At 54.2% G+C, this 27,019-nt stretch overlaps 2 protein-coding genes across 3 annotated transcripts; both read left to right on the top strand.

The window, feature by feature from the left end:
• Window positions 1–1,063: 1,063 nt before the first annotated feature.
• PRELP (proline and arginine rich end leucine rich repeat protein) lies at window positions 1,064–14,663 on the top strand. Of its 2 annotated transcripts, none has more exons than XM_045787608.2 (3): window positions 1,064–1,227; window positions 8,755–9,734; window positions 12,046–14,663. In XM_045787608.2, the coding sequence occupies exons 2-3, from the start codon at window positions 8,771–8,773 to the stop codon at window positions 12,219–12,221; spliced, it is 1,140 nt and encodes a 379-aa protein (XP_045643564.1). In that variant the 5' UTR covers window positions 1,064–1,227; window positions 8,755–8,770; the 3' UTR covers window positions 12,222–14,663. The 2 variants fall into 2 exon arrangements, with proteins under 2 accessions (XP_045643564.1, XP_045643562.1); XM_045787606.2 differs by having other exon boundaries at window positions 1,064–1,237.
• A 4,765-nt stretch (window positions 14,664–19,428) lies between these two features.
• Window positions 19,429–25,157, top strand: OPTC (opticin). Its single transcript, XM_045787892.2, has 6 exons — window positions 19,429–19,647; window positions 20,388–20,523; window positions 22,032–22,190; window positions 22,983–23,185; window positions 24,392–24,487; window positions 24,987–25,157. Exons 1-6 carry the CDS (start codon window positions 19,429–19,431, stop codon window positions 25,155–25,157), a joined length of 984 nt encoding a protein of 327 aa, XP_045643848.2.
• The last annotated feature ends 1,862 nt before the right edge of the window (window positions 25,158–27,019 follow it).

Raw genomic sequence — 27,019 nt, 5'->3', positions numbered from 1 at the left:
ACTGACTCTAATGTCAGGGTTCCTTCCTCCACCCCAGATTGGAGGCGGGTGGAGGCAGTTCACTGTCACTAGGCTCCATGGCTCTATCTGGGATGACAGAAAAAGTAAACATTGAGTTTTCTAAGTAGTTGTCTGGGGTGGGGGGGGTCGGGTGGGCAGGAAGTTTTGCTGGTCACTACTTAGCTGCAAATGGGTTACAGTTTTTAATTAAGGGCGATTGTTGGAGAGTGACGGTCTTACTTGAATGGCTCTTCTGGGAGGACGTGGAGAGGGGGCATTTGGATTTCCTCATGTACTTCGTGTGAGGACCATACAGCCCCCAGATCTCTCCTGAGCGTGAGATGTATGGAGGAGTTGAAAGAAGACACCGATAGTGTCCACATGAGCTAGGGACGGAGGCTTCAGGTCTTACATCAAATCTTAATTCTGTCTGCCTTTGCTGTGTGAGCCCCAGGCCAGACTCTTCCCTCTCTGGTCCTCAGAGCATCCCTCTAGGAGCCAAACCAAGGCCATCTCCCTGCCAGCTCATTGCACAGCAAGACCCTACTCCCTCATAACCCTCCTAGAGAAGGTGAGGAAGGGCAGGATGGTCCCTGTTCAGAGGACACATCCCACACCCCTGGTTGGTTTGGGAATTTAACACCAGGGAAGTGATAGGCATCAGAAGCAGGGCAATGGTGAGCAGGAGAAATGGGACAGGCCAGGGCTGGACCCAGCTATGCAGCTCTGGCCTGTACAGAGGTTGCTTTTCATGCCTTTTTCCTCTGTTAATTTGGCTTGTTTTCCAAACATGGGTCAAACAATCTCCCCCAGAAGCAGCAGCAGCAGAAGGAAATGTTATTAAAAACGAGTCCGTTAGTGGGCATGGTGTGTGGATGAAGTCTTTGGGAGTTTTGGCTGCCAAATAAAGACTTTATTGTTGTCATTCCTCCTTTCCCAAGCTCGCTCCCTCCCTCCCTGCTCCCTCCCTCCCTCCTCCCTCCCTCCCTTCCCTCCTCCTTCCCCTCCCTCTCTACAATCTGCCTGTCCCTCCCTCTAACCTAACCTCCCCACCCCACTAGGATCTGGTAGAAGAAAAGTCAGGCAAACACAAGCACGCAGGCACCACTGGGAGATCAGAACTTCTAGCTGGCTCTCCGCTGCCACAGCTCCACCGAAGGGTGGGGGAGGAAGAGGGGGAGCCTTGCCTTGCCGGGGGACTAAACCCACAGCTGAGAGGAGAGGCAGGTGTGTGCAGGTAAGCCCAGTGGGGAGATGGGGGGGAAGAACCCTTCCTCCAGCAGGTTTCCTCCTACTCTGTCCAACTGACCTTACTGATCTGGACTCCATCTCCCCCTCCCTCCCTCCCTCCCCCCCCTTCCTTCCTTCCTTCCTTCCTTCCTTCCTTCCTTCCTTCCTTCCTTCCTTCCTTCCTTCCCTTCCTTCCTCCCACCTTTTCTCCTTTTGATGTCGAAAAGACATCTTTCAAGTGAGCTCCAATGAGCCGTCCCCATTTCTTCTGCACCCTCCTCCTCTACCTTCTCTCCCTCATTCTGTGCTCATGCATTTGCTTGATGCAAAAGTTCAACTTTCTCGGTTCAGAGGTTCACTGTAGCACCAGGAGTTAGGCTGCGCGCAGGATTCCTACACGGCAGGTGTTTCTATGGAAACTCGACTCTAGAACCCATTTCTTTGCACCTTCCACATACTGTCACACACCGCCAGAGGGGCACACGCACGTCCCAGGGAGGCTGCGTTTTCGCTGCACACGCACACATCAACACACGTTCATCTCCACTCTGCATCCCACCCGCGGAGCTGGAGCTCAGAGACTGGCCGCCCGGCACACACACACACACACACACACACACACACACACACGCACGCACACTCCATCTTGTCTCTCACACTCTCACATGCTTCCCCAGCTGGAAGGGTAAAGAGAAAGTGCGTCTTCCCACTGAGATGGCAGCGCCAGAAGAAAATCATGTGTCCTGAGTTGAGGCCGAGAGGGAGGAGAGGAACCAGTGCAGGGGCTAGGAGGGTTTTTTTCATGCTTTAGAACTTAATTGGGTAGGAGGGAGAAAAAAGTGCCTTTCCAACCTGCACAGTATCTTCCCAGTAGCTCAGAATTTCCCTCTCTGGTCCAAACCACTTGGCTTTTGGAAAGAAAGGGAAGAAAGCAATCCAGCTTCCAAGACTTGGAGGTCCTAATTCCCAGCTCTGGGGGCAGCTCATTTATTTTTTCTGCAAGCAGCCAGAAAAGACTTCTCTTTAAAGCAATTTCAAAATCATCCCAGGTTGGCAAGGGATCCTTGTGGCAGAGGGCAAAAAGACAGTCATTCCTGAGTCAGGGAGGGGGGAAGCTAAAGTGGGTCATTGAATGGGGCTCCTTTCCAAGTAGCCCCTCCCTCCTCCCCACATCTTCAACTCTGCAACAGCAGGGAGAGTGCTGTCCCAGGGCAGGTAGGGGTGGGCAGATCAGGGTTGACAAATGTAGTTGATCTTCAAAATCACTTGGGGGGGTGGGGGGTAGGGGCGCTTACTAAAAATATAGATGTCTGGACCCCTCACTCCAGGCCTTCAGGATGGAGCCCAGGAATCTATTGTTTAATACTTGAGGGGTTCCTGACGGTCAGCCAGGGTTTGAGAACCTGTATCAGGGGCCTGAGAGAGACCCATGCTGCGATGGAAGAGCCCAGGACTCAGGGCAGTGTTAGCTGGGCAGAAGGGCTGTGTGGTTCCCTGGACAAGAACCGTCCGGTGGAGGAGCTCCAGAGTGTCCCCAATGGGCCACCCTCTTCTGGGCAGTGGGAGCAAGCACCTGAAGGAACAGGGAGGATCTGCTGTGGGCTCTCCTCCACCTCCCTCTTGCAAGCCCCGGCAACCACATCATAAGGAGCATCCCAGAAAGTTCCTCCAAGATAATTCCAAAGAGCATATGTTCCCTCACACTGGCTAATCCACCTGCCCTGGGCATTGGACTGGGTCCTTCCCCGTTCCTTCTAGATCCCCTCTCCCCCTGCCCAACAGCTGTCTGTCCTGATATGCTCAGAGAGAGGACAGGCTGAACACCAAGCTCTGTATTCCTCCTCCCGCCCCTCCCTGGTGGGCAGCCCCATTTACTGGGCAGGTGAGGGAAGCATGTCAAGGCTAGAAGGGGCAAAAAAAGCCAGGTGCAAAAAGTTGGGAGGACAAGTCAGGGATCACAGGGGCTCCAGAGCCAGCTGAGAAGGTGAAACTGGCCAGCATCCCCTCACCTGCTACAGAAAGCCTTCAGGAGAAGTTAGTGAATTGAAAAGACAGAATGGGCCTTCCCCCAGGTGGCTGGGGGCTTCTATGGTCTCTCCAACTAGTTGGTTCTAAGACCCAAGTGTGGTCTCACAGACCCCAAAGGGAGGACGTTGCTCTGCGTGGAAGAGCTGGAGGAAATCCAGAAGCCAGTATCCCCCTACAAGAATCCCTGCCTCTGGGTGAAGGGCAGGGCTGCCCTCTGGCCAAGCTGAAGGAAAGAGACCCCATTACTTTGAAAATATGTCAACAACAGCTTGACGTTCACTGAGCACTCACTTTCAACACATTCACTCATTGAACCCTCAAAACAATCTGATAAGACGGTGTTACTACGCCCACTTTACAGATGAGGACAGTAGAGCTCAGTAGAGGGGAGGAGGTTTGCCCAAGCATAGCAAGCTAAGCAACTGAAGCCTTGCAGGGCTGTGACCCAGATCCATGAGTGCTCCAGGCATCAGACAGATTCTTCTAGGCTTTCTTCAGGGGTTGGAGATACTGGGGGTTGGAGGCAGAATGAAGGATACGGTGAGGCAACAGGCCGTCAGAGGAGGACAGCCATCTCACCCCATTTCGTCCCTACTCCCTTGGAATAGAAAAACGTGCTCTTCTGGACTAGTGGCCTCAGGCCAAAAAAACTTCACTCTGTTTACACTTTGCCTTGTGGTAGACGCTGGGGAGACAGATGGTCTCTCCATAATAGTGTTATATTTATTTTTAGTATTTTTTGATCTGCGGTTCATTTTAAAGTCGTTTATCACACTTGTTTCTGACAACAACTGGGTGAGGAATATAGGGGTAGGAAATGTAATCCCCATTTTACGGGCAAGGAAACTGAGGCTGACGACAGGGTCACGTAACTAGGTAGTGGAAGACGGGCCGAGAACCCTCACCCTCCGTCTAGCGTCCCCACTGCCCCAGCCAGGCTCCCCTTATACAGATTCACCCCCAGGAAGGGGGCAGCTGCATCAACAGTGTGTTGAACTCATCAGTCCTTTCGTCCCCTGAGGACCACACATGAGCCCTGCTTGGAGGCCTTGAAAGGGGCGCAGGCCGCCTGGAGCGGGAGGGAGGCTTGTCTCAAAGCCTCTGCTACCAAATGACCACCTGACTCTCCCGGCTTCCAGCCTCTTTCTGGGCTTCAGGAAGAGATCAAGGGAACAGGACAGCTTTCAGAAGTCTGAGTGTAGAACAGAAAGAAGGGAACAAAGAAAGAGGGTCATCCCAATGTCCATGGGTGTGGCCTGGGGCCGGGGGCACCCCATTCTTCATGACAGGGTGACTGGCTGAGTTAAGCCGTGGAGGTTTAGGGGTGACCAGCTAGGCAGGAAATCTGACAAGAACAAGACTGCCAATGAGTACGGCTGACCCAGCCAGAAATCTGCATGTAACTGTTGATTCCCCCCAAACTTAACTACTAATAGCCTGCCACTGAACAGAAGCTTCACCAATACCATCAACGGTGGATTAACACCTATTCTGTACACCAAATGTATTATATACACTGCTTCTTAAAATCAGGTAAGCTAGAGAAGTGTGATTTAAAAAATCATAAGCAAGAGAAAACACATGTATAGGACTGTACATGTATTTACTGAAAAATATCTGCACGTACGTGGACCCACGATGTTCAAACCTGTGTTGTTCAAGGGTCAACTGTACTGGGGAGTAATCCTTCTTCAACCCGGGGAGACACACCCAACCTTACCCCCAACCCAACCCCAATCCCAGACTCTGCATGCAGAGCCCATTACCCTTAAACTTGCCTGTACTGACTTGCCCAACCCACGTGAACGTCAACCCAGCCCTGCCCTGAGGCTTGACGTTGCACTAGTCCTGGCTGTTGGAGCCTTCGATGAATGAATCCACCAGCCAGGTCGGGATGAGGGCTGTCTTACTTTAAGAATCAGTCTCCCTAGAGAGCCTGCTCTTTTATAAAGAAACGGGCGAATAAACGACCCCCTGCCATTGGTAGAGATTTTCTGCTCTACAACATGCCTTCATGCGTGTGATCTCATTTCATCCTCACACAAATGAAGAGCCTGGGGAGGAGGGTCCAAGCCAGGATGCAAGCCCAGATCTCCAATCCTTGGAACGGAAATCCGAACCGAGAACTCTCGCAGGAAATGTTCCGAAGTGAGGGAGTGAATGCTGGGTTGGGCTTTGCCCCCGTGAAGCAGCAGCTCTCTTGAGCAGATGCCGGTGCCCAGAACGTGCTGCTGGCTCACAGGACTCAGCTGACGGGGCAGGAAGCACCGCCCAGCGCAAAGCTGGGGGTGGGGAGGTGTGCCTGCAAAAGGATACGATATTTAAAAATCATACACACTCAGGACCCACCCTGAGGGAGTTTCTAATTGGATGGAAGGTTCTGGAAGGCAGGAGCATTCTTCGGGCTTTATGGGGGGGGGGTCATGACTCCCCTGGGAGTCCAGGGACCTCCACTGCGTCACACGTCACACAGATTCTGCTTTCGGGGACTTAGGACCTCGCTGAGGCCCGCAGGAGCAATGGCTGTGGTCAGGACCTCCCCCTGGACACTCAGGCTCCAGCAGGAAGAGGCGTTGCCCAATGAAAAAAGCCTTAGAAATGAACTTTATTTTCTCAAGAAAGAAGCATGGGCGCGCATACACACACACACACACACACACACACACACACACACACACACACACACACACAGAGTGGAGAGTGGTTGAGCCGTGGGGCTTAGAGAAGGGGAGCTGAACAGATGCAGTGTTTCTCTATGGAACAGGCACAGAGAACTTTTCCTCCGAAATCTCCTCGTGGCTCTGAGAGGAGCTTGGCCAGCCTCAGAGCTTTGGAATGTAAAAGGGTCAGAAGGCAGGTTGGGGGTTGGGGCTGGGGTGGGGGGGGGGGGTCTGGCACAGGAACTGGGGATGGGGAAGACTCGAGCTCACTGTGGATGGAAGGAGAGGAGGCTGGCCTGTGAGTCTGTCCCTCCTGACACTGAGCACCAGGGCTGCCAGGCCTCGAGGCCCCCGGAGACCCTGCAAGCCAAGGCCGGCTGCCTAGTCACAGAGCCACAGGGCGGCTTTGCTGGAAGTTCTGGACAAGTTTTACTTGCTTACCTCAAGGCCCAATACCTGGTAGCTGCTTCTGGTGACAAAGGCAAGGAAGGGCAATGCGGAGCCCGCGGCCAGCGCGGGGCAGCCTTCCTGAAACAGAGCTTCACGTTCTGAGGGATGTCTGGCTTATTTCGGGCTCCCAGGTAATCGGAAAATAAAGAAATGCCAAAACAAATAGGGTCACAGAAATTGGGGCTTTAAAAAATGTTTGTGTTCAGCATACTAATGCTTTAACCACCCCCTTAAAACGTATATGACTGTGCTATTTTCAAGAAAATTACAGGGCCTATGAAATATTAATTCACAGTTCACCAGTCCTAAGTGGTGTGGGGCCCGGCAGCAAGACTCAAGTTACAATGAGTGTCTGCTCTTTTCAGTCCTTGTGGGACCGTTGGATTCTCAGCGGGAGGTAAAGCCGAGAATCTAACTGAAGGGTCCTTCTTTGTGAGAGGAGGCCCAGGGAAATTGCCCTTGGGGTCCCCCTTGGAGAGGCCTGTCTGGGGAGAGACTCCCTTAGAGGGAGAGGAAGAACCACAGAGGCTGCAGGGCAATCTCTTCCCTCCTTCCTCCTCATCGGTCTTCCCTCCCTCCCTTTCTCCCTCTCTCCTTCCCATTCTCAGAGTCCTATGTAAGGACTCACACACATGCACACAGGGGACATGTGAACATGGGTTTGCTTATGTGTGTGGTGCAGGGAGGTGTGTGTGTGTGTGTATGTGCATGAGACAGCAGGCTAGGTGTGGAGGGTGTGTGTGCAAGGTGCAGGGAGACACCCTCTACGCCCCAGGGTTGAGCTCTGCCCTCTGCGCCTTTTCTTGTCACATTCAGTGCCTCCTGAGCCCCAGGCCCAGGACTAAGCCGCTGGTGAGGCTTCTATCACCTTCCTTTGAGCAAAGCCAGCAAGAAGCGAAGGGCAGAGTGCAAGCTGATGTGGGCTCAGAGGAAAGCCAGAGAGAGGCCTGGCACAGGGGCAGGATCCCAGGGTCCAGATGCAGCTGTCAGAGAACCCCAGGAAGCCTGTATCCCCGGGCCCCAGGAGTGGAGGGGCAGACACCACCTCGAGGTGCGGAAGCAGCAAGAGGGCCAGGGGAAGCAGTGTGGGAACGGAGACGGTGGCTGCAGCCCGGAGGGGAGCGTCATCATCGTGGAGGAGAGGGTGCAGGACACCCCTGCCTGCACCCCTCCCAGCCCCCAGCAAGGGGAGGAAGCTGACGGGTGGCCCCTCTGTCGGCAGCCCTGGCCCTCTCGCTGTTTCTCCAGCTTAATTCAACTCAACCCACACGATCCTATCTGAAGCCTCATCAGAGCCACTGGGGAGCACGGCCCCAAAATAGCCCTCAGTGACCTGGTCACTGTGTCACAAGGGCCGGCAGGAAATTCTTCTTCATATCCCGTCTCAATGCCACCAGCTCCAGTGGATATGGGGGCGGCGAGACCATGTCAGAAGAAATGAAAGTGATGTCCCCACAGCTTTTGATCCCGTCCTGTTTATTTTCCCAGGAGCCTCCACATCTGGGGAGAAATTCCTGTGCGCCTCTGGCCGGCGAGAGCCGCGTTCCCTGCGCTGAGCGCGGGCGTGAGGAGCAAGCAGGGGCAGACACAAGACACAAACGTGTCTCCAGCACGGTCCTTCCTTCCCAGGACCTCCGCGAGCCCTGCTCTGGAAGGCAGGAGACCTGGGTTTTTGGCCCAGGCGTGTGGTTCTATAGCTTCCTGGCCTGGGCACGCCACTTCATCCCCCCCCAGGCCCCAGTTTCTGTCAACAGTAGAATCTGGGCTTGACTGGCGGATTCCAAACCATTTTTAGCAACGCGGCACTTCTTTCAAATATATGCTTTGGCCCAACCTCTCTCTGTCACAGATTTAAAAACACAGAGCTGCTCAGGTTGGCACAGGAGTGAGGTGGGGGTGCCCCAGGGCCACCCACTCAGCGTCCCTCCCTCAGGGGACGCCACAGAAATAGGGGCACGGTCTGAAAACCACTGAATTATGGGATCTCTAAGGACCCTTCCAGATGGACCATTTAGGACTCTATGCTTCATGTCTCCTAACGTCCCTCTTCTAGAAACAGGGATGATTTGCTCATACTGCAAGTGGGGAGACTCAGCGCTGGAGAGGTTAAGGGTCTTCTCCAGCAAGGCCCAGCACTCCTCATTCACAGCCGATGTGCTTTCCGCCAGGATGGCTCACCCTCACCAGAGCAGGCTAGGCCTGGGGGCCGGGGGTCCAGACCCTTGTTATTTTCTTACCTGCTGGATACAGGCAGATGAAGAGATGCTTCGACAGGTCTCTGTCACGGCCCCCCTGGAGCCCATCCTGGCCAACTCGCCTGCCAAGACAGGGCCTCTGATTCTGGAGGCCCAGAAGGCTAATGACTTCCCGTGTCTCCTCCCTGCAGGTGCGTCACCTGGATCATGAGGTCATCCCTCTGCTGGCTCCTCCCACTTCTCCTCATCTTGGCCTCCGTGGCCCAAGGCCAGCTGACAAGACGACCAAGACCCAGGCCCAGGCCCAGGCCCAGACCCAGGCCCACGCCCAGCTTTCCTCAGCCCCATGAGCCAGCGGAACCTACAGACCTGCCCCCTCCCCTCCCACCAGGCCCTCCCTCTGTCTTCCCTGACTGCCCCCGGGAGTGCTACTGCCCCCCGGATTTCCCGTCTGCCCTCTACTGTGACAGCCGCAACCTCCGGAAGGTCCCCATCATCCCACCCCGCACCCATTACCTCTACCTGCAGAACAACTTCATAACCGAGCTCCCAGTGGAGTCCTTCCAGAACGCCACGGGCCTGAGGTGGATCAACCTGGATAACAACCGCATTCGCAAGATAGACCAGAAGGTCCTGGAGAAGCTGCCCAGCCTGGTGTTCCTCTACATGGAGAAGAACCAGCTGGAAGAGGTGCCCTCGGCCCTGCCCCGGAACCTGGAGCAGCTGAGGCTGAGCCAGAACCAGATCTCGAGGATCCCGCCCGGTGTCTTCAGCAAGCTGGACAGCCTGCTGCTCCTGGACCTCCAGCACAACAAGCTGAGCGACGGCGTCTTCAAGCCCGACACCTTCCAGGGCCTCAGGAACCTCATGCAGCTCAACCTGGCCCACAACATCCTGAGAAAGATGCCGCCCAAGGTGCCCACGGCCATTCACCAGCTCTACCTGGACAGCAACCGGATCGAGACCATCCCTAATGGCTACTTCAAGGGTTTCCCCAACCTGGCCTTCATTCGCCTGAACTACAACAGGCTGTCGGACAGGGGGCTCCCCAAGAACTCCTTCAACATCTCCAACCTGCTCGTGCTCCACCTGTCCCACAACAAGATCAGCAGCGTGCCCGCCATCAACAACAAGCTGGAGCACCTGTACCTCAACAACAACAGCATAGAGAGTGAGTGGGGGCGGGGCGGGACCACGGCCACGGCCGCAGCCACGGCCACAACCACGGCCAGAACCACGGCCAGGGAGAGGGAGGCTCTCATTGCCTCAGTCCTTTCTAGGAGCTCGGGGCAGGGGGAGGGGGGAATGGGCAGAGCAAAAAAGCACGCCGTTTGGCACTGGACTTTAAATCTTGATCTTGCCACTTACTATCCGTGTGACCTTGAACAGATATTTCACCTCTCTGGGAAGTTTTCTCATCTGTAAAATAAGAATGGGAACGCCACCTTCGGTCACAAAGTGGACGTGAGGATTTAATAGGTTGATATGGATGAAGTGCCCAGAATACCAAGCTTGGAGGGTAACAGCTTTTCCTCCTCTGTCCCTTCTTGCTAGCCCCAGCTTCTCTGCCCTTGAGATCTACGGGTAGGGTAGACATGGATCGCAGTCCCAGGCATTCTCGTGAAAGCAGAACAGTGACATGTTCTGAATGTCACTACTCTGAAATGTCCTGGCCCTGGCCCCGGCACAAGCTGGCAGCTGTGAGAGGAGGGCTGAGCCTAGGTTTTGAAGAATCTCTGAAAGATGTACGCAGCCAGACAGCTACGTACTCAGGGGAGGCAGCTGGTGAAGATGTGGCAGCCAGAGGGATATGCCAGGGGGTAGGTGCTCTCCGAATCTAGCTGGAAGGCTGGAATATTTCATCACATAAGAGCACACTTAAGGCAGAATTTGCCTAAGCTACATTTATAGGGTCCTGGGCTTGGGTAAAAATTACAGCCCAGAAGAAGAGGCTGGAAGTCCTAGTTTTGCTTCCATCAACAATGTCAGCTCTGAGCAGAGCATTGACAGAAATCTCTAAAACAAAGAGAAAATATTATCTGGTCCTTGAACAAAACCAGCCTCCATCCACACCAGGAATGTAGCAGCTATAGGGTTGTAGGGGACCAAGAGGAAAGGGCAGCATCCCTAAGATAATATTAGGAATCCTCAGTTTCCAAGCCAAAGAGTGAGAGAGAGATTGTTGCAATTCTACAAATGAGATTGTTGAAAATCTTGAAACAAATGGATGGGAGAACAGGCTCGTTCGCTCCTCTGGGATAATTACAGGAAGTAACAGAGGGCTTTTCTTAAAGCTTGCAAAAAACGAATTCAGGAAAAGGGGAAACTGTTTCATTCTGTCCTGCAGGTAGTGAACTGATGAAACACATTACCCCAAAAGCTAGATAGACTGAAAATCCAGGCAGAAAGAATACCTTATTCAATGGCCGGCAGGTCTCTATCAGGGCGTAGAAGGGCAGGCTGCTAGGGGATATCCAGCCTTTTGAAGCTGAAGTCAAAAAATCACCCCCCCTCCACCTGTATCCCCTGCGCCCAACCTGTCTCCTGTGTCACGGACGGACAGAGTGGACGGAGCCAGCCCTAGGTCAGTGTGATAGCTGTGTTCTCAGCAACGATCTCAAAGCTGCCCCCTGCCCTGTCCTCACAGTCTACACAATGCCTCTGCCAACATCCTCTCCTCTGAGGTGAGGGGCAGGTACCCATTCTCACCATTTCACAGATTTGGGAACTAAATGTCAGGGCGGTAGGTGACAGTCCAAAGTCACATGAGAAGAAAATCCACCGATTTTCTGCTACTCCAACGATGAAGAGAGAGGAAGAAGAAGACCAAGAAGAAGAAGGATATCACTAACAACAATGCTGATGCCACAGATGACGAAAGAGGCAAGATTGAGGGGGAATAAGGAACTCATCAGAAGATGACAAACCTGATGTCATCTCACCTCACGTCATGAGGTGAAGGACACAGCAGAATCTCCTTTTCCATTGGAAAGCCTACCACGCAGGTGGCTACGGCTTACCTGTCCAGCTTATCCCCCTGGGACAGCTCACTGAGTGATTTACTGCTCCTGGATTCAGCCAGGAGCTTCGCTGCCTCTACAACCTCCTTCAGATCGGAGGTCACTCTAGCAGAACACCATCCGCCATGTCTCCACCTGCTGTGGTCCCACCCGTCTCTGAAGGTCCAGCTCACAGTGTACTTCCTCCACGACTCGCTGAGTGAATTTCCAATAACAATGGTTGACTGGTTCTGACTTAATTCATTCTACAAATAAGTAAAGTGAGCCGGGTGGGGTGGGTGTGGGGTAGGGTTGACTCACCCTTGGTCACACATTCCCAAGGTCAGCCCATTCCAGAGAAGAGAACTCCAGTTCTTATCCTCAGTGGTCTACCCTCTTCTCCCTCCTCATCTTTGCCTCCAGCCCCACCTGTCCCAACCCCCACCTACTTCGCCTGCTGACTTCTCCCTTCTGTCTCCACAGAAATCAATGGGACCCAGATTTGCCCCAACGATCTAGTTGCCTTCCATGACTTCTCCTCGGATCTGGAGAATGTGCCACACCTCCGCTACCTGCGGCTGGACGGGAACCACCTGAAGCCACCCATCCCACTGGACCTCATGATGTGCTTCCGTCTGCTGCAGTCCGTGGTCATTTAGGCCTTACTCCACCCCCCGGATCGCCTCTGACCGCACTTGAATGCTGGTGGCCCGGGTGCCTGTGCCCACCATACGTGTCTTCTACCTTCCTTTCTCGCTCCCAGCTTTGCCTTTCTTATCTCACCTTCCCGAGGCAGGATCTAGCCACATACTCTGCGGCACCTGAGGCTTCTAGAGCAAGACTTCTAAGGGCTTGATTTGGTTCACCCAGCTCAAAGACCCCCACTGTCCACCCACACTTCTGGCCCCAGAAGCACAGAGGTGTGTCTAAAGATATCCTCTTCTCTCCTCCTCCTCTACCCTGTCACTCCTGGGTAAGTTGGGCCGTGGGATGAAATCTGGAACTTGGTCCTGGTCGAAGCAAGCAGGAGGTGGTCAGGAGCAGCCCAGAGGTGAGGTTTGGAAAGTCCTGCTGGAGGCTCCAACATCATGGGCAGCTCCAGCCCCTACAGGCCCCTTAGCCACGGATCCTGTCTTCCAGAACTGCTGCTCAACCGCCCTGCTCACTGGCACCAGACGTTGTGCTGGCTCTTTACCAGCCGGTGTCCTCCAACAAGGAAGTGCAAGGGAATGGTTGAAGGAGGGTGGAGGGTCAGGTTTCCCGCAAGCGCCTGCAGCTGGCAGTCTCTTCACAGGCCTAGCTAGGGCTCTCCTCAACACACACCCTTCTGGCTGGGCCTCTCTATGTCAAGAGTAAGAGCCGGAAGCAACAGTCAAGGAGAAGAATAGCTCCGGGACCTAGGAATCAGCCAGGGGAAGAGGGCTGGGAATCAGAGCCCCGGGGTTGGGTCCCTGTGGGTACAGATGAGTCCCGCAGCCCCCTTGCCAGTCTAGACAAGAGGCCTGATGCCCTGGGCCACACGGTGTCCATAGTTAAGGGTACAGAGCCACCAGCCCCGCCCCACCATCTGTTCTCTATCAGTGTGGATGGCCCAATCCTGTCCAAGGCCCGGAAGCTGTTCCTGAGAAAGTGCTCTGGAAGGGGCGGAGCCCCCCGGGAATCTCCCAGAAGCCTGTTCCACAAGCACAGATGGGCTTCCCCCTCTAAGGCAGACACATCAGTGACACCTGGTGGCTGGTACAGCTCACAGCTGGCTCCGGTCTTCCTCCTCGCCTCTCTTTGGGATGGTTTTACAAGGTCAAGGAGCTGGCCTCAGGTTCCAACTTCAAGAGCCATGGGCGATGTGCACAGTCGCTCGTCTGGGATGTAAAGGGTGCAAAGGTACAGAGGCCTTGAGGCCGGGGACTGATTCCCATCATGAGTGAGCACAAGTGGGAACCTTCAGGAACCCAGGTGAGGATACAGTTTGTTCCTGTTTGCTGTCTGACCTTGCCGGTCCCTTCTGTCCTCAGCCCCCATGTCTGGAAACCAAGGGGGTGGATAAGATACCCCGCCCGGGTCCTCCAGCACTCACGGTCTAGTCTGCGGCTCCACTCTTCAAACCATGCTCTGATTATCTATTATCCCTGCCCCTTTCAGTAATTTATTCCCTGTATGGACTGTCTCTCCCCTTGAAAATCCCCTCCCCTCCCTGCCTGGGCCAGGTGAGTGGCTTGGCCGGCCTCCAAGCAGAACCTGGACCCCACGGGGCTCACTCACCTTCCCCTTCTCCTTCATTCCTCTAGGAGATACTGCCCCTCTACAGCTCCCTAGTGTATATGTTGGGGAGGGGGGAGGGGGGATCTTCTAGAAATAGATAGGACACAGGGCCCAGCCTCATGAGGCTGAGAAAAGTTCCAGAGATTTTTAAGAAATTGGATTAAGCTAGGTCCCTAACTTCAAGAAATTCCCACTATAGTCTGTCTCATCTCTCTCTTTTGCTCATTTACAGAAAACGGGGCCCATTTCCTCTTAGTCTCCTTCCTCGTGCTCCCATGTGACTGCCCCGTCTTCCTGGCTGCTGCTGGTTTCTCCAAGGCTCCTGCTTAAAGTCAATATATGGTCACGGCTGTAAGCAGCCTGGCTAAGGCCTGGATAAGCCCCGCTTCCGCACTGTCCTCACACCTTGCGACCTCTGCCCGGCAGATGCCTGGGGTCCCCCTGGGGGCAGGGCACATTTCTGCTCCTGCAAACCTCAACTGTTTTATTTCAGCAGCAAAACAATCACCATCATCCCATCGCCCCATCTAGACAAAGTCTGCTTCCTCCGTTGCTCCCTGCAGCTGTAAGCCAGAGGGGATTCAGGTGAAGTCGTCTTTAAGCAACAGCCCCCCCAACACACACACAAAATGTGCTGACATCCGGGGATTTCAGGAAGCCCCTCGTCCACACACGAGTTCATTCTTTCAATGCCATTGGCACCTGCGTAGACAGGCGTGCGAGTAGATGTGTAGGTTACTCTACGTGTATCTGTTCTTTCTTCAAAGCCATGTTAACTTTGTGAAACAACTTTTACATCCAACACGCTTCACAGCAGAGGAAATAAAGGAATATGAAAAATATCCTGCTTGAAGTTGGCAGCATGAACAAGTCAAGGATACCTTGAAGTTCTCTTGCATCCTTCTCCCCCCACCGCCCACCTCTTACCTGGCTCCAAGGAGATGGGTGGAGAAAGGATCCCATTCCTAAGAAACTCTTTTTTTTTTTTTAAAGATTTTATTTATTTATGTGACAGAGAGACAGCCAGCGAGAGAGGGAACACAGCAGGGGGAGTGGGAGAGGAAGAAGCAGGCTCATAGTGGAGGAGCCCGATGCGGGACTCAATCCCGGTACGCCGGGATCACGCCCTGAGCAGAAGGCAGACGCTTTAACGACTGCGCTACCCAGGCGCCCCTTTTCCTAAGAAACTCTTAAGAAAACAATTCCAAAGCCTCTTCTTGGCAAATGTCCCCCACGCTCACAACCGTCATGAAAAATTATTCCTAAAGTCAGATCAGAAATCTGATAGCTACATTTGAAGCCCAGAGGCTCAGAATCTTTCAAACCACAGATATCAAACTGTGGAGGGTCTCCCAAATGCCCAGTCCGGAGCCAGATGCTGAAAGACACACAACAGTCACCATTTCCCACCAAGTGCAACTTACAGCCTAGTGGCGGGGCTGCAGCGTAAGGAAGACAGACTAGGTCACGGCCGTATTAGGGGCTAAGAGCAAAGGTTCTCCAGGCCGTGCAGAAGGGCATGGACCCAGTGCCCGGAAGTCTGTCCTCAGACTTCGGGTTGATTCTGGAAGTGGGTTTGTGATCCTCCGTGCCCGCCCCCCAGTTTTCTTTAGAATGAAAACTGCCAGATGCTGCCCTGCCCTCCCACTCTGCCTCCTTAACATCCGCTTTAGTTCAACTCAGGAGGTTTTCAGTAGACCTTGACTGTGAGCGAGGTTCCCAGCTAAGAATTCAAGGATAGGTAACATCCTGGTCCGTGCCCTTGAGGAAGTCTTAGCTTGGGAAAGGGGAAAGCCCGTGGAGTAATCCCGTGTCCTGTTTGTATGATACAGTGGACGAAGAGCCTGGTGGAGGGGGCCTCCACCCCCGTGGAGGGACACCAGAATGGCTCCTGTCATTTGAGCTTGATCTTCAGGGATGAATCAGATTTTGCCTGGTGGGGGAGGGAGGGAGGAAAGCACATAACCAGGAGAAGAAACAGCGTGAGCCAAAAGGTAGGAAGGCATGGGGTAGCGCCTGAGGAAGGGAGAGGAATGTGTTTAGGTCACAGAGTTAATGTGGCTACAGGTCCTCAGCAGGGAATATATCCTTGCTGTCCACAAAGCAGGAGGGTTCCTGAACTTTCCATGCCCGCCCAGGAAAGGGGCAGCAACAGGGTCAGCTGGCCAGACTCCTGTCCCCACAGCCTGCCACCTCCTTTCCATCAGCATGCCCTGTGCTTCTCCTAATGAGACATGGGGATTAGAAGGGCTCCCGCACCTCCGGCCCCTGGCGCAGTCTCCCAGGGAGCTGAGCCGCTCGCCCCAACAGCAGGATGGTGAGTGGGTTCCCACACACGTCACACACGCAAGCCGTGGACAGTGCTGAACTCCACGGGAACTAGCGCGTGGGATGGGCGAGCTTGTAAAAGCAAGAGTAGAAGCCGGGAGAGGGTCTGAGATGAGACTACTGTGTCGGAAGGGGCTCTTTACTGGAGTGCGGAGGAGCCTGAGCATGCGCCCTAGGAGACTGGCTGTGCCCGCGGGGTGCAGGCTTAAAAAGCGCATGGGGGAGGACCAGTTGCGGGTGTGTGTCACCGAGAAAGTGGGGTGGGAGAGTGGGAGCAGGCGGCAGGGGCAATGAATGAACAGTCGCATTTGCTTTCCTCGCAGGGAATAAATGGCGTGGGATGGGAGGGGGAGCCGAGCCCAGCCTGCCTGGGGGATGGGGGTGGGGGGTGGGTTAGTCTCTGCCTGCAAAGCCCAGGCTGTGGGGAGAAAGGGGGGAGGACAGCGCGCCAAATGTACCATCTGCTTCCTGGGCACTCTGCTGGCTCCGGGGCTATCTCTCCCTCCACCCAACAGAGCCCCTGTTGGTGCCTGGCCCCCGATGGTGGGCTGCCAGGGGTACGGGAACAGGCGTACGTTTGGTGACCAGGTCCTTGGGCTGGGGGACGCCGCCTCCTCACCAGCTGGTGCCCAGGAACACTGCAGGCCAAGCACGGCGCCTTGGGCCAGGCTATGCGATCTGCCCCTTCACCTGGTATGCCAGGGCACAGATGAGTCCTGCCGAGGCCATCTGTTCCCAGGGCATCAAGGCACATGGTCTCAGAACTGGGGTGGGCAGGGGGGGCGGGAGGAGAGATAAGGTGATTAAGGGGTAGGGTCATATGAACAAAGGACAATTCTCTGGCCTGAGTGTCAGAAAAATCTAGGCCCTGGCCTTGGCTCTGTGTGACCTTGGGTAAGTCATTGCCCCTCGCTGGACCTCCCTCCGTCCCTTGTCTGGTAGATACGCTGTTTGGACTAGATGATCTTTGGGGAGCTTCACAGCCACATTCAGTATCTGGTCAGGGGGAGGGAGTAGGGAGCAAGGGGTAGCATGGAAGAACTCGTGCAAACGTGTAGCACCCACCCCCCACCCCACTCCTGCCTTCACACAGCAGCAGGAGGCACCAAGGAAAAGAGAATCTCTCCTGATACAGACATCTTTGGTGGGGGGTGGGGGAGAGGATTCTTCTCAGCCCCCTGAGGACCCCTACACAATGGCTTCTCGTGTCCATCATCCAGGCCCAACCTCAGCAGATGGAGAGAATTTCTTGTATCCTCCTTGCCATCATCATTATCATCATCGTCATTGGAGACCTTGAACTTGGTCTTCAAATCCTACCTCATCCTCCATTCACCTTCTCTTGGAACTGCCCAGCATTCAGAGCCTCCCTGGTGAATTTGTTCAGTCATGGTCCCTGTTGGGGTTCCAGGTGGTGGGTGGCAGTGTGATCAGAGTGCCTTAACTCAGCCTCTTTGAATCTGTGGATTCCATCTGGAAAAAAGCTAGAGAGGCAAGCCCCATCCCTCCGAGTGCTCCGTCACCTGCTGCCCGCTCTATTAGAGAGAAGGAACAGCCAGCCCTCTCAACAGTGGCTCCGAAAAGAGAAAAGGAGCAGAGAAAGAGAAGGAGAGATGAGGGTGGGAGGTGGGCAGGGGTACATATGCGGGTGGGGGTGGAGGGGGTGGAAGGAGAGAGAATTTCCTCTCACCAAACAAAAGACTGGGATGGGGGACCTGCTGAGCAGAGAGGAGGAGAAACAGCTGGACACCAGGAAGAAGAGAAGTCGGATTGGCCACATGCCCTTGGCCAGCTCCCCGCCTGTACCCTGGCCCACTGCAGAAGACCTTTCCGCCAGAGTCCCCACTTCTCTGGAAGCTGTGAGGCTCGGTTCTGAAACAAGAGTAAGTGAGGGGTAAGGTTCAGGGTTTGAGGCGCGGGGCCTATTGGTATGCAAATGAGGGGCTAGTGTGCAAGCAAGCGGGATTGGGCTGGGGGAGAACCCAGGGATTTTAGGGCTCTAGGTGAGACCAGTTGGAAGGTGGGGGTGGGGGACCCCTAGCCCAGCTAAACTTAACAGAGAGGGAGAATCTGCTAGACACTTACGAAGCTGGCTTTGGGGAGGGCTGCACTTTCAGAAACACAGCGGGTCCCTCACACCCACACCACACACATTCCTTCCCCCGTCTGTGCATACGTGTGTAAGCTTACACACGCTCGTCACGGGCTCACATGCTCATCACGCACGCACATAGTCACCTGTGCACACACGAAGACACCTAGGGAACTCTAGATGTGGACACACTCCCACAACCACATACAAAGAGCACTTTTGTTTCTGTCATCATTTGTTTCTAAAAAGCTGCGTTTAGAAAGTATATCTTGTAAACCAACATTCTTTTTTAGATATGTCAGTTTTTATTTATTTATTTTTTTAAGATTTTATTTATTTGACAAAGAGAGACACAGCAAGAGAGGGAACACAAGCAGGGGAAGTGGGAGAAGGAGAAGCAGGCTTCCCGCTGAGCAGGGAGCCGGATGGGGGCCTAGACTCGGGAGTTCAATGCGGGGCTCGATGCGGGGCTCGATGCGGGGCTTGATCCCAGGACCCTGAGATCATGACCTGAGCCAAAGGCAGAGGCTTAACGACTGAGCCACCCAGGCGCCCTAATGTATGTCAGTTTTTAAACCCATGTCCTCTGAATGCACTAGGTGTGCCCTATTTATTTCTGCACCCCCAGAGATAAGTCTAGTGCCTGGAACATAATAGACACCCCATAAATGTTTGTTGAGCAAGTGGATAAGTGAATGAATAAGCTCTTAAAAAGCCACAAGACTCCTTGATGATGAAGTTTCTCTAAATCGAGCTTAGTGACTAATGGTGGTACTCTGTGTGGTTGTATAAGCGAGAACATCCGTATAAATGCACGAGAGTGTGCTTAGTGGGGGGTGTGCATGCGAGGAGTAAACGAGCCTTTGCCAGGTGTCTACACACGCCTGCGTGAGTGAATAGAAATGTGTGTGTGAGCATGTAGGGACTACAGCGGGGTGGCGGTGGGAGGGGCGGGCAGGAGATGCTCCCCCACTTAGCCCCAGGCTTTAGGGGGCTTGTGCTGCAATGAATGCACTGAGTGTATCATGAATGGCGTGAGTCTGCAGGTGTGGGGGTGGGAAGTGGGGTAAGTTTGTGAGCCCTGTCTCTTAGATGGCTGCCCTTCCTCCTGCCCACCCCCCAGGACTGGACGCTGAGCCGATTCAGCCCCCTCCTCATTTCTGCGGCCGCCTCCTCCCAGGGCCCCCATGAAGCTCCCGGCTTTCCTGAGCCTTCTGGCCCTGGTGCTGCTGGAGGCAGGGACAGCTTCTCTCCCCAAGGAGAGGAAGAGGAGAGATCAGATGCTCGGGGAAGACGATTCTTATGCAGTTCTGGGCAACTATGTCCTGGGCCTGGACAACTACGATGAGGTCATTGACTTGAGCGACTATGAGGGGCTCATGGACTATGGGGACCAGCTCCCCGAGGTAAGGGGCACACAGCAGACCAGCGGCGTTCCCTGCAAGACACTGGGCGTCGGGGGGCCTTGCCCCTCTCCAGCTGCCCACCGTGCCGGTCTTTCAAGTCTCCACCTCTTTCTCCAGGAGCTGGAGATTCTTGTCCCTCCGTAAGAACTTGTCACTAAGATGATACTAAGAAAGAGGACAAGAAAAGTTCTTAGTTGGTTTGTAGTAAACTTGATGGGATCCGCCCCCCCCCTTAAATGTCCTATATCTGTCCCCTTGCCTCGAAGTCAGACCATAAGCCATAGCTCACTGGGAGGGATGGGGATCGGCCGTGTCTTCATACCCTCGCTAGAAAAAGTAGCAGCACAACCCTGCGTGTTCTCAGGCTGTCTTCTAGCCTGAAGTCCTTTCTCGGCCCGTCCGGGCCTTTGCAGGGGCTGACCCGAAGCCTGCGCCCATCAGCTCTGTGAGCTTGGTCGGTGCGGCCCGCGGGCCATCCAGACTTGGCTTCTCACCCTGGTGCAGCGGGGCCACCAGCTGCCTCCTTGATCCCTTGTGCTGCCCTCTCTGGGCCCATTTCCTTCTCCATATAAGGAAGATGCTGGATCAGTTACTCTTTAGGTCGTTCCCTTCCTCCCTCTCCCTTTCTCCACAGTGACTCTTTGCAAGTTTGAAACTGGTCACTGAGGTCCCCAGAGTTCAAAGTAAAGTCTTTCTCAGGCAAAAACTGGCCTACTGTGTGCTGTGTGCTCTGTCCCCAGGTCAAAGTGGCCACCCTAGCTGCTCCAACCGAGATCAGTTCCCCTCAGAGCACAGGGACTCCAAGGACACTCTCTTCAAAGCCCACGATGACCCGGCCTATGACCCTGGGCCTCCTGGACTCCCCAAGCAGCCACGGTGAGTTCACGGTCACAGATCTCCATATGCATAGGTCATAGGCCATGCAGCCGTGACCTGGCACAGGGCCTACCACGGTGTAGGGAGTGAAAGGTTGGAGCCAGCCCTCTCTGTAAGGGAGAGGAGGAGAGATAGCCACAGTAAGAACAGAAAGAAAAAAAGAAAGAAAACCCAAAGGGAGAGGCTGGCTATCCCTAATGCTTTGGGCTGCATGCACAAATTGGATGGGAGGGAGGGAAAAAAAGCCAGCACTCTGCTATGCCTAGCAGAGCCACCCTACCTTAATTAACAGCATCACTAGGGGACCAGGTTGAGTGGTAATTAGATTAGAGACAATTAAAAGCCTGTCGAGAAGAATAAATAACTTTGTGGCTGTCACTTGGCATGGGGGCAAATGAAGCAGTCCTACTGCTTTTCAGCTCTAAATTCCCCCCTTAGCAGCTCTTTTCCCCTCCCTGATGCCCTCCTGGAGACTGGGATGCTGGCAGATCTGGCAGTAAGGGGATGGCGCCCTGCTGGGGATCAGGACTGGAGCAGAGGGGGGATGCAGTTAATTCCTGACTTGCTTGTCCCTGTTCCTGTTCTCTTGAGAGATTTGCCTTGGGTGCCTCTAGGGTATTGGGCCATCAATAGGAATCCATGACCTCTCAGAGCTGCAGAACCTCAGGCTTAGAGAGGCCATAAAGGGCCTCAGCTGGATCTGTCATTCAAGGCCTTGGGGTAAGAAAGACGCTGAGGTCGTCTCTGCTCCACCTACACTGGTCTCTGCGTGCAAAGGAGAGCTGCCTCTTCATCGTGGGGCTGCGGCTTTGCTAACCGGTCTCCCCCTTGAGTCGGATGACCGGTGGTCTCCCATTATCTCTGTCCCTTGTAATGGCGAGTGACGGAAACCACCTGCACTCTTGAAAGCCTCCCAACTTTTTAAAGCCAGTTTGGGTTCGATGGCCTGGTCTATGTCTAATGACCGCTCGTCATGGAATGAGAACAGGAGAGAGCTGTGCCCAACAGAAAACTGGGATGCTGACACCATCAGGAGGGGAAAGGAATTCTGGGCAAGCAGTGTCCAGTCCATCGTGGCTTTATTGTGCTGCTTGGAGCCATACAGAACATGTCTCACTCCTCGCCCACAAGGCAGCCGGCAGAGCCAGCAACCACTGGCCAGTCCACTTAATCCTGGCTTTATATCATCTTCATCGTGCCTTTTGGGACCAGAGAGGAGCCCTATGGAAAAGGGACCAATGGATGTCCTAGAAACACCCACCTAGGCCCAGGAAAACCTACAGAGGACTGGAGCCTGATGAAAGCACCAGTGGGCCGGGACTGGGTAATACCTGGGAATGGATCTGCTCCTCTTCGGTTGGGGGCTGAGTGCCGGGCCGGGAGCAGCCAGCAGCACTGACATTCCGTGCTGGCCAGGGCGCAGATGCTCCCCGAGTGAGGACCGTCGGTCCCAGAGGCTAAAGGAAGTCTGAGACGGGCCTCCCTTTGTTCTGTCTTCCGCCTGCCAGGCCTGCCCACCTGTCTGGTCTGCGTGTGCCTTGGTTCCTCCGTGTACTGTGACGAAGCTGACCTAGAAAGCATCCCTCCTCTTCCCAAGGCCACCGCTTACCTGTACGCCCGCTTCAACCGCATCCGCCAGATCCGAGCCGGAGACTTCGAAGGGCTGAGTATGCAGTGCCCCTGGCAGAAGAACCCCCAGCCCCTCTGCCTCACCCCTGCCCCCCGCCACATGAACAGTCACAGACACAGTGTCCCACCTGAGTTAGTCTCTCCCTGTTAGCTTTCAATCTCCCCAGCTACCACTTGGAAATAGCCCCAAGTCTCTCTAACACTTTCCCTTGACGATTTTGGATAATAAAAGTGTCCTGTCTTCATTTGTTCTCCCCAAAGCTCTGGAAAACTGGCAAGGGGAAGATAGGATCGAGCCTACATTTTCAGGATTCTGAGCCCCTGTCGCTCTGTGCCCTCCTGGCCTCCGGGCCCGACCAGGCTAAATTGGCTCACAGCCCCGACGCTGTTTACCTGTTCATGGCTTGCTGTGTGTTTTGCTCCTTTGTGCCTTATGCTCTCCCTCCGTTGGGAAACCTGGGCTCTCATCCAGATTCTGCCACTAATTCCCACAGCCTTCTGGGCCACAGCTTCCTTTTTTGTAAACCAGTGGTGAAGGGTGGGTGTGGAATGGGTCCAGGCTTCGGTGGGCCTGTTGGGTCTTGCCTTCTCCCAAGCCCATCCGAGGCAGGCAGCCATCACACAGGACAGAAGTCCAGGGAAAGAACTGCAGGATCTGAGGGGGTCCTGGTTTCTGACGTTATTTCTTCCAGCTTGGACCTCATGCAGGTGGAGAACTGGCTGGCGTTCCCTAACTTAAAAGGGATGGAGTGGGGTACAGGTGGGTCCAGCCAGGGCAAGGAAAGACGGTAGGTCCTGTGGCTCTCTGTGTTCTCCGCCATGCCCCACAGCAAAACTGAAGAGGATCGACCTTTCCAGCAATTCCATCTCCTCCATTGACGATGACGCCCTCCGCCTGCTGCATGCCCTGCGGGAGCTGATCCTTCCCGAGAACCAGCTGACAGCCCTGCCTGCGCTGCCCCCCGCCATCGAGGTCCTGGACGTCCGCCTGAACCGGCTCCAGAGCTCGGGGATACAGCCTGAAGCCTTCAGGGTGAGTCAGGGCCTGTAGCCCACCATCTTGCACCTGCCACCCTTGGCCACACCACACACACACACACACACACACACACACACACACACACACATACCCCATGCCCTCATGGGATAGCCCTGCTCCAACCTCGTTCTGGGTCTGAAAATCAAACCCCATGTTCTTCATCTGTTCCCATTATTTCATTAAACTTTTTTGTTGTTTTTGCAAGAGACTGATTCTGACTTAAGAAAGGGTGTTTGACAACATGCCAGCCCAAGAACCTCCAGGAAAAAGAATTCAGGCCTCGTGAGCCCGTTATTGGAAATGGGGGGGGGGTGGTGCCAGAAGTCAAGGTCAGCAGCTCTCCCTCTCCTTCTTCTGGGCACGCAGTCTCTTGGCTCCTCTCCTCATGTCTGTTCCCTTCACCTGTCTGCACTCTGACCTTCTGCTCCCTTAAAACACTGGCTTGCACGTAACTTGCGGTAGTGCTGGCTCTCGCCCTAACTCTGCAGAAACCTTTATTTCCAAAACCCACTGCTAACTGACTAATCAGTGTCTTTCTGGAAGCAAGTGCATAAGGGAGACAATCGGATTGGGTGCTGGCCGGCCAATTCCGATGGAAAGGGCTAAACACCGGGCACAAATCGGCCCCTGCGGCTGCCCACTCGACAGGGCTCCGACGAGCTCCAGGAGCGGTTCCTGTGAGGAAGTGAAGAGGGGCATGGACATGACTGCCCCCCACCTCTGTCACACTCATGTATTTGGTCTGCCTTATGTACCCGTGTCTCTCGTTCTGTGGCTCTGGATGTCTCCTCAACGTGCTTTTCACAGCCATCCCGGGTTTAGCATTTGGAGACTTTTCATTTGGGAAAATCCCTTTCTGATAGCAGAAAAGTTGAGACTAGACTGAAATCGTCCTCCCTTCCACCCCTTCCCTGCCCCTTGCCTGCCCCTCACCTGTTCCTCGTCACCAGCTGACCAGCTCCTTCAGGCTCCCCCAGCTGCCAGACCTCGATGGCAGCAGCCATCCTTCTGCCTCCGGTGGGGGTTAGTGCCTGTGAGCTCCCGAGAGACTGGGCATCCCCCGCAGCACCCAGGGTTGAGCCTGGCACGGGGCTGAGGCTCAGGAGACCCTCAATGAATGAATGGGGTCACACCAGGCATCCGTCCCTGCCAGGTCCAATAGCACCTGCCAACCTCCCATGTCCTTTGCCTCCTTGCTAGGCGCTAGAAAAGCTGCAGTTCCTCTACCTGGCTGACAACCTTCTGGACTCCATCCCCAGGCCTCTGCCCGCCAGCCTGCGCTCGCTGCACCTGCAGGTAAGCAGCCCCCCCAAGGTCAAGGACATTGAATAGAGCTGGGGGCGGCAGAGGTCAGATAACTGGGAGCCTCCTTAGGCAGCAGTGGCGGGCGTCTCCTTCACCGAGAGCTTACTGGAGACGGGTCGGAGGTGTTGCCAGGCCGTTGTCCACAGCCTCAGTGTGACTGCCTTCCTTTCCTTCTCCTGAAAATGCTTTCTGTCCCTCCATGTCCTTCATCCCATTTCCCCTGACTGCTTGCTCCTTCCTTGCCTTCCCTTCCCCTCTGTCTCCTCCTCCTCCCTCCTCTCTCTTCGCTCTTCCTCTCCCCTTCGCTCTCCATCCATCCTCCATGGGCCAGCTCTCCACACCCCGTGCTGCATGGCTGTGGCCTTATGTGCCTCGGTTTCTCCACTCTTCAGAGGGGAGCTGGTGGGGAAAGCTGACAGATCCGCCTTCGGCGCTGCCTGAGGGCACTCTCCAGGCAGAGGCCTGGCAGCTGTCAGTGTGTTCTTTCCAGAATAACATGATAGAGACCATGCAGAGCGATGCTTTCTGCGACACCGAGGAGCACAAACACAGCCGGAGGCGGCTGGAAGACATCCGCCTGGACGGCAATCCCATCAACCTGGGCCTCTTCCCCAGCGCCTACTTCTGCCTGCCTCGGCTGCCCACCGGCCGCTGCTGCTAGCTCGCCTGCTCCCTGCTGCGCTGGGCCCTCGCCACCTCCCAGGGGCGCGGCTGCCTCCGCACGTGGCCTTTCATTCAGGCCTGAATCAACCCCCAGACTCAATTGCAGAACTCACCCCTACCCCCTCTGCCACCTTCTACATGCCTGTGTGTGCGCACACACACACACACACACACACACACACGTGCGCGAGCACACTGCACACAGAGACATGCATATACACACAGACACACACATAGACACACAGACACATACGTGCACACACACACGCGCAAGCACACTGACACACAGAGACATGCATATACACACAGACACACACACATAGACACACAGACACATACGTGCACACAGACACACACACATACATACACACACGTGCCTGCGTAAATGTCCTTCAGTAGCCAAATTTGCATTTCTCATCCTCTTTCCTTAACACCTTATGGCTCCTGACTCAGAAAAGAGCAGCATCTACAGTAAAGCTCATTCCTATACTCCACATCCCTCCTGTCCCCACGGAATGCTGGGAAGTCATGGAAGAGGAAGAGGAAGGGGAGAAAAAGAAGGAGGAAGCGGGAGAAGCAATGGCATGCTTTAGCCAGCTCTTACTACTAGGCTTGCAGAACCAATTATGGCATTTTCCAGAATTTTGTAAGCCAGTCGTTAAACACAGCTTTTATTAAAGATTAAATTACAAGCTCGCATTTAAATATATTTTGTTGAAAATGAATGTAATAAATACTCAAATTCATTGCTTTCCAATTATTTTACTATATTTTGCTAGTAACCATGTTCTTTGTTTTTTCTTTTTTTAAAGATTTTATTTATGTGACAGAAAGAGACCCAGCGAGAGAGGGAACACAAGCAGGGAAGTGGGAGAGGGAGAAGCAGGCTTCCCGCTGAGCAGGGAGCCTGGTGCGGGGCTTGATCCGAGGACCCTGGGATCATGACCTGAGCTGAAGGCAGATGCTTAATGGCTGAGCCACCCAGGCGCCCCTAGTAACCATGTTCTTGAACTTATCTATGACTATGACCTACTATATAATGACATACCTCTCATGCTCATCTCTTCCCAAAGGCACTCAGTGACATCACGTTGGCAGTTTGAAATTGGCCGCGGTATTTACGCCACAGAAATCAGTAAATGCTACACACTGGGGTTTTTTAAGAGAGAGAGAGCTGGGTGTTAAGCATTTGCCAGCACACCACTGAGGAGGAAGAAGAGCTCTTTCACCCACTAGGGGTAGGGTGAGGTTTCTACGGGACTTTATTTTCTTGTTCTTCCTAGGCCAAGGGCTTCCTGTTAGATTTGGGGAGAGCCATTCATAAGGATGGAGACTGACCATAATCTCCACCTGAATGCCCTCTTTGAAGCGCTCACCTGTTCCTGGCTCCCGCAGCCGGCGGGTTTCCATCCTTGCCGCGCTCTCTTCCATGGTTAACCACCAGAGGGCAGCCTTGCGCAAAGAGAAATAAATAAATCTAGCCATTACCTGCAACCTTGGCTTCTGGGCCAGGTCTGCTGTGATGGGAGATGGGAAGAAGGCCAACTATGATCTAGCTGACTTGTTCCTTACATTATAAAGAGAGGAGAGGTGTCACTCTTTGCCTTATAAGGAGATGTTGGGCAAGGGGAACATAATGGGTGCGGGCTTGGCATCGGGTGTTGACTGAAGCATAGAAGAGGGTTGAGGCAGGCAATTTTATTGAAGACCTACCTGCCATGTGCTAGGCGCTGTGTGCCATGATGGTGATGAGACGACCTGTAATAGACACACTGCTTTTCCTCCTGGAGCTTAGAGTCGGCACAGAAAATACACGTGCAACACACAGTCACACAATGGCACTATGCAACTCATGATACA

Source organism: Ursus americanus, chromosome 2, assembly GCF_024610735.1.
Source record: "Ursus americanus isolate L20-20 chromosome 2, mUrsAme1.1.p, whole genome shotgun sequence".
NCBI lineage: Eukaryota > Metazoa > Chordata > Mammalia > Carnivora > Ursidae > Ursus > Ursus americanus.
This window is presented reverse-complemented; position numbering and strand designations above follow the sequence as displayed.